Raw genomic sequence first — 7047 nt, 5'->3', positions numbered from 1 at the left:
AGAGGGAATTAAGCACAGATCTGGGAAAGGAAGAAGGCTGCTATCACCTCAAGAAGTCAGCCTGAGACAGACTCATCAGAGACAACAGTCAGCCCAGTCAGCTAACATTTGGCACAGTTATAAGCCACTCAGAGTCATAATGAAAAATGATGGCAACCTTACCAGTGTGCAGTACTACCAGCTCCACATGTAATGAATGAGACAGAGCGGGTGAGAAAGAAGACAGGAATGACTTATAAAACTGGAAAACAGCTTATCTGCAAATCTAGGAATGGAAGGATTCAGGTCTCCTGACATCCAGTCCCGTATCCTGTTCACTAGAACAAGGAGTATGTGTTGTACCTTGTACAGCACAGAGCCTTACAAATGTAAGGGATCCCCCTACCAAGGACCCATTTCAGAGGTGCCAAAGATTGACTGAGAACAAACTCTAATATTCCATGATTTTTCGAAAAATATACTTGTGGTACACTTTAATAGTAGCATCACTTTACACTAGAGTACATTTTCTAGGTCACCTTTGCAAGAAAAAAAGTCAGGACATTTATTTATTTTTTAATTCTGTTCTCAGAATTGGGAGGTCCAAAGTAAAAGGGGGAGTTAAAAGGCAAGCTATAGAGAAAGAGGAATGTAAGAGATGGTTTAGAAAAATCCATTGCAGGGCTCAAACTTATTTCCACGAACAAAAGTATTTTTTGTGCAGGACAGCTTACAGGTTTGGAGGAACTCCAGTTTACCTGTGTCCTACTGCACTCATAGAGCTTAGATCAATAGCTAGCATTAACACTTTAATTGAGAATCAACATTACAATAATTGGAAGTGAGTATCAGCATTCTGAATTGCCAAGAAAGCAAGCTGTGTGATCAGAGTGATAACTGACTGTTGGGAATTGCTAAGGGAAATCACAAATGAAGAGACTACATTCACTTACAAAGGACACACAGAAGGAAATTTTCCTTTTCTCACCCCCAGGACAACTCCACCAAGACCATCTGCTAGAGAGAACAGGATCTTGGACATAATTGGACCCATGTACACTTTCTAATTCTATATGTATCTTGAAAAGTTTGCCCACATCTGGGAGTTCAATTCTGGAACTCAGAAAAAATTTTTGTACCAAAAATTGTTTAAATTGAAAAAAGAAAACCTTTAATTAAAAAGGGGAATTGTGCAATCATTTCCACAGTTGTTATGTTGATCAGATATAATCCAAATGCAAACATTGCCTGAAGAAACACAATTAGACAGTTATTTAGGTTCTGAAACATCCTTTTCCCTGATGAGCCGAAGTAGAAAATCAACACTTCATTAACCTGCCACCCCAACAGCAGTGTATGCTCTAAACATAGCCGTGAATTTAATTTTTTTTTAATCTGCATGTCTGAATAGTGCTTGGGTCATTGTTTCCTCCAGCTGATGAAGGTTCATATCTCCAGCGTTCTGCTCAGAACAAAATTAAATCCTGCAAGTGCCACTCAAATATTCTACAAAAGAGGATTACTCTTACCAGTGTTGTAGCAACAAAGTTTGGCACCTGGGGCAAAGCCCACAGTGGCAGCCTGCCCTCACCCTGTATGCAGATCCTGGGGGGCACATGCCCGCCCCCCATGCTTGCCGGGGGAATGCACACAACAGCGGGAACCACCCTTCCCCCATCCCCACACACCTCCAAATGAGTGGCTCGCAGCTCTGTCCCATGCTGCAGCTGGGCTAGACGGTGCCTATTGTCTCCCCTTTGCTTTAGTGCCTGGGGTGGTCGTCCCCCTCGCCCTCGCCCTCCCCCTCCAGCCTTGCTACGGCACTGACTCTTATCACATAAGGCACGTGGGCCAACATTTCCTGGCTGTTTACAGGGAGGCACCACAAGGCCATCTTTCAGAGATTGTATGAACCCACAAACTCCTAAGTGAAGTCTTATCTGAAACTGCAAGTGATCAGCACTTCTGAAAATCAGGCTTCTATGGCTGCTTGCATATGTTAAAAAAACCCCAGACAAACTGTACTTTACTGGAAGAAGCAGTGCATTACCTGGCTCTGCAGCGTCTGTACAGATCGGGCGCTTCAGCAGGGCTTTTAGCTAAAGCTGATTCAATCAGCTATTAGATAAAAGTGACAAAAAATTCACACTAGCCCTTACAGATGTCAGGTGAGCTGGGCTGAAGTAATACACTATGTCTTCTGGGCATACACAGAGCTCACTGAGGGAATGCACCAAGTTTTAAGTAAAGCACCATTTGTTTGCTTTTTTAAAGCCTGCAGGCACTGATACATCTGTATTGTATTTACAAAAGGCATCTACATTAGTGATTTGTTTTTTGAAGAGTGTGTTAAAACCCTTCAGGGAAATCAAAAGTTGCAGGTAATCAGAATCCCTGGAAAAGTGGCCACTGACGGAGAGGCCTGAATCCAGGCACCAAATCTGACAATTTTGGCTGGATGCACAAAGCCTTCATTAAGCCTCAGTAGCGTCTTGTTCCAGAGAAACCCCATGGATCTCCTTCCAGGGTTGCTGAAGTGCCCTATGCAGGCCTGCCAAGCTGTGTGGCAGTTTATAGAAGTATGTTTTAAAAATACCTGATGAGATTTTCCATGTCTCCTTGGCACCCTGCCAAATCTGTCACTCCTGGAGAGTCTGAAATCTGTCAAACCTCCCTTTGAAGGAGTGGGAGCTGCCAGCTCAGCTGCTGGAACTCACAGGAAGCAAAGTCACTGCTGTTTCATTTTAAATTTATCCCTGACTGTCCACAGTGCTCAGGGAAGTTCCTAATTCCTTTGGGGAGCTCCGTCCTCAGGTATGGGCTCCCCTTGTGGTGTCTCTGCCTCGCCTCCTCCTGGCTGGTTGCCTTTGGCTGCTGCCTCCAGGGAGTGTTCAGAGTTAGACTGCGTGGTGGTACCCTCAGGGTCACTCTCTGCTGCAGCTGCTGGCCCTCTGCCATCTTGGTTGGAGGAGGAAGGTGTTTTATTGAAGCACAGTTTAAAGACCCCCAGTGTGGTCATGACCAGGATCACCAGCACCACCACAGCAAAGATGATCGGGATGAACATGTAGTTGAAGGAGGATGAGAACTTCTCTACTGCTGCACTCGTGTAGGCAGGAGAGTTTGTAGAGGGCACATCCAAGCTGCCCTGAGCAAGGGTTGGCAGTGATGACAAAGTCAAGTCAGGCACTGCTGTGGTCAAGCCCCTGGGGTCCTGTGTGCAGGACTTTGCATCCTTCCCAAGCTGGAAGCCCTGTGCACACATGCAAAGGAAGGTGCCTTGGGCACTAAGGCAGTCATGGGGGTCCACACAGTTCCTGGTGCTGCTGTTTAGGTACCCAGAGGGACAGAAGCAAATGGGCTTTTCAGCAGCTGTCCATGTATAGCCGTCCCGCCCCAGCTGGCAGACCAGCTGCACAACCCCCTGGGGGCTGGGGCAGGTGATGTTGAGAACAGTGCCTGGGGGGCTGGACCCCTTGCTGGCTCTGGGAAGATCATCAGGGAACTGGTAGATGAAGCTAAGGGCTTCCTGTGGGTGCAGAATAGGGCAGGTGCCATTGTACTTGTACTTACAGATAAAGCCCTGGGTCGTCTTATTGCAGCGCTGCTCCTTCCAGCCCCAGGGCTCCAGGCTGGGTTGTCCTGCAGTGACCTGCAGCGCTGCACACCGGGAGGTGGTGCAGGAGCTAGTCGGCTCTTTCACCCACTTGTCCAGCTCTGAAGGCTCTTCCTTGAGGTCCTGCTGGGGTCTGGTCTGCCAGGAGAAGCCCCGCAGTGGTCGCTCTGGATGGGTGCACTCTTGCTGTTTCCTAGTTAGCCCAACCCAAAAGAGCAAGGCACCAGAGCCTGCTGTGACTGTGTTCAGAAGAGCCAGGATGTCCCACAACTCTGCTGTATTTCTGACCTGGGTCAGGGCACCCCGGTGCTGAGCACATTCATCCCAGGCTTGGTGGAAAGCCATTCTGGCCCCATGAATACTGTAGCAGGTGCCGGTCTTGCTGCACCAAGTGTGGCTGCTGAGGGACTGCCCAGCCCCATTGCACAGCATGTAGATGGCTTGCAGTAAGAGGCACAAGGGAATCACTCCACTCATCTCCTCTTCCAGCTGTCCAGTAAAGGAGGCTTTTTGTTAACAAATGCTAGCACTCACAGAGCTTGCAGGAGTAAACAAGCACAGCCCCAGCTGAGTCCTTTTCACAACAATCTAAGGCCACAGCCCTCCTATAGACTTGCCAGAGGAAATGTGTCAGGAATGGGGTTTGACCTTAACCTCCTTGATTTGCTGAAATGCAGATGACAAATAGCTCCCACTGCAGTAAGGAAATGGTAGCGTTTAAAACAAGCTGATGTGTTTGAAAGACTGAAGGAAAAGAAAATCCTACACCCCTATGAGTAAACCAGATAGCAGCATGAGGCAGGCAGACAGAGCCACATTTTCAGTTGGACAATCACTCAGCTCTCAGACTTCAGCTAGAGCTGTCAGGACTGATCACATCTGCAGGTAAGACCTATATCATCCATGTTACTCTCACAGAGTATTGCCAGTGTATCTCAGGCTTCATTAATAAGACAAAAGTTGCTCTAGTTTAGTTAAATTTATTTTGGTTGAACTAAATTTGCTTTCATTCCACCTAGTTAAACTGGTGCAACCCCATTACTTTAATCAGGTAAGACTATGTAATGCTGGAGAAAAATTATTTATAGCATGAGTTAAATTGGTTAAAGGATTAAAATTGATTTAAGGTATTAGCGGTCTACACTGACTTTCACCAGCTGAATTTTAAATCTTTTTAGTTAAACCAGTGCAATTTTTCAGCTATGGGTAAGGCTTCAGTTTATCATATCTTTCTTATTTTTCTGTTTACCATTTTGAGTAATATCCAGACTCTATTCCATTATTTTCTTTTCACATTCTTATACATCTCTCATCACTGTGGGATCCTCCACTGATTCATTACTCACATTTACCAGCATCTTAGACATCTATTCTTCTCCATTCTTTCATTGGAATTAAAAACTACCATACACAGTTTTGGTTTCTTGTGTATGATGCATTTTGAACTTCTAATGCCAAACAAAGGAATTGGACTATCTGAGGTACCTGATAATTCCCAGGTATTGTGTAGGGAGCCTAGCCATTTCACTCCATTTTGGATCCCATACTGGGGGCCAGGCACATAAAATGTAGGTGTTGCAGCTCCTAATTTGTAGGTGGTTAAGACTTTTATTTGACCTGGTCCTATAGGTGTGGCATCATTCAACATCACAGCACCTTCCTCTAGTCTAAGGTCCCCTGCTCACATCACAGACCTGAACTAGGATTCCAAAAATGGGATCCACAAAAGCCAGCCTGCTGAACACAGAGTGGTCTGAAACACTCAACAGGAAATGGTTCTCCTCCTTTCCTCTTCCTCTCCCTCACCCCCCAGGAAATTAGATACCCAATTCCAGGTTACAGAAAAGTGTTTCCATATACCTGGAATTCTTAGACATGACTCCTCTATTGGAGTTACGTTCTTAAGCTAGACCTTTCTCATAAAACACCTTGATGAGGAGTTGTGGTGCTGCTGGCCACCTGAGAAGTGAAAGGTCAGAATTAAAATTCTTCCTTTTTCTCAAAGGACTTGAATCCATATCTCCCACTCCATAGGAGAATGAAGTAACCATGGGTGCCTGTACCCCTGCAAGCAGGTGGCTCTGACATTGATACATGAGATGCTGTGGGCATTTTAGAGTGCCCCCCCCAACCCCTGGAGCATGTGTAAAAACACCCCATTAGGCTATGGAGTGTTTTGGGGTGTGAGTCTCAAAATCTGCTGAAGCTGTATCTTTTTGCATGGAAAAAATTAATATTCACTAAGCTGAAGACAGAACAAGAATGACTCCATACCCCAGTGGTTAAGGTATTCACCTCAGAAATCCAATCCCTGCTCCAATCAGTCTTTATGTATTTAGACAAAGCAGAATAGCTTCAACAAAGGAGACTGAGAGACAGGTACTGCAGAATAGTCTATAGCTTTGTGGTTAGGAAATTCTCTTTAAGGGGGTGGGGGGGCTCTAGAATTTAGCTTCATTATGCTGATTACTGACTATAGAATCATAGAATATTAAATGATGAATTAATAAATCTATTTTCTTAGCATGGATTCAATAATGCATTTTTACAGGTGACGGAATTATTTTCCTGTGATTAGGCCAGACATATCAGCTATATGTCTGTATGTTTCACAACTGACAAGGGCTTGAGGGCATATATTTTTGCTACAAATAACTTGAAGAGAAATCACTAATTTGACTTATTTTCTGTTTTGAAGCTGCACATATGACTGGAGGAGGCAGGAATCAGCCTGCACAAGACAGACAAATAATTATCCAGCACTCCACTGAATGGTAGAAATGTGTGCTAGCTAAAATACCCAATGAGACTTCACATCCCAAATAGGAAATGAAGAAATGCCTTCAGGACACAACCAGTTACACATTCTGCTACACTCTCAGAGCAGCTATTGCTTTTCTTTGGACTTTCTATAAAGCAGGGGAATCAAACTCACCTTCTATCCCAGGCAGGATGGAGACCATAGAACTTCTTTCAGTCTGGGCCAAGCAAAGGCATCAGGTGGTGGTGGTGGTGAGAGTGAATGTGGCAACGGCAGAACCTAACTTTGTGGTGGCTAGTGCTGTGGCAGTAACAGTGGGGCCAGGCTGAGAAGAGCTGTATCACCGCAGCCCTTGCTTAGTACCCCTCCATCAATGGGGCATGTCAACCAGGGCCTTGGGTTCCTCAGTAGGCCCTGCACACAACTGGCCACGCTCCCAAATTCACTGCTCCACCAGTAGCCCCATGGGTCAGATGAAGTGGCTCTGCTGAAGGCCATATTTTGAAACCTGTGCTATAAAAGAATGCTTTTAAAATAGTGTCTGCTTGTATGTGTTCTGCACAGGCAGAAAGACTCAGAGACCTGCCAATATATCTACCCCTCACTTCCCCAACAATGATGCCAAGGTAAATCAAGGCAGAATAATTTCCCACTGCTGTGTTAGAGGTAATGACTAAGTACTAATTTACCC

At 45.4% G+C, this 7047-nt stretch overlaps 1 protein-coding gene across 1 annotated transcript; it reads right to left on the bottom strand.

Moving 5' to 3' along the window:
- Window positions 1-2081: 2081 nt before the first annotated feature.
- CLEC14A (C-type lectin domain family 14 member A) lies at window positions 2082-4161 on the bottom strand. Its single transcript, XM_019518860.1, has one exon. It carries the CDS (start codon window positions 4070-4072, stop codon window positions 2765-2767), a length of 1308 nt encoding a protein of 435 aa, XP_019374405.1. The 5' UTR covers window positions 4073-4161; the 3' UTR covers window positions 2082-2764.
- Window positions 4162-7047: the final 2886 nt, after the last annotated feature.

Source organism: Gavialis gangeticus, unplaced genomic scaffold (genome assembly GCF_001723915.1).
Source record: "Gavialis gangeticus isolate Ggan-Ray unplaced genomic scaffold, GavGan_comp1, whole genome shotgun sequence".
Taxonomy (NCBI): Eukaryota; Metazoa; Chordata; order Crocodylia; family Gavialidae; genus Gavialis; species Gavialis gangeticus.
Note: the sequence above shows the minus strand (reverse complement) of the source record. Positions and strands in the feature narration are given on the sequence as shown.

Excerpts from the sequence above, each read along its gene's own strand:
- CLEC14A (XM_019518860.1), bottom strand. The coding sequence starts at position 4,072 with ATGAGTGGAGTGATTCCCTTGTGCCTCTTACTGCAAGCCATCTACATG.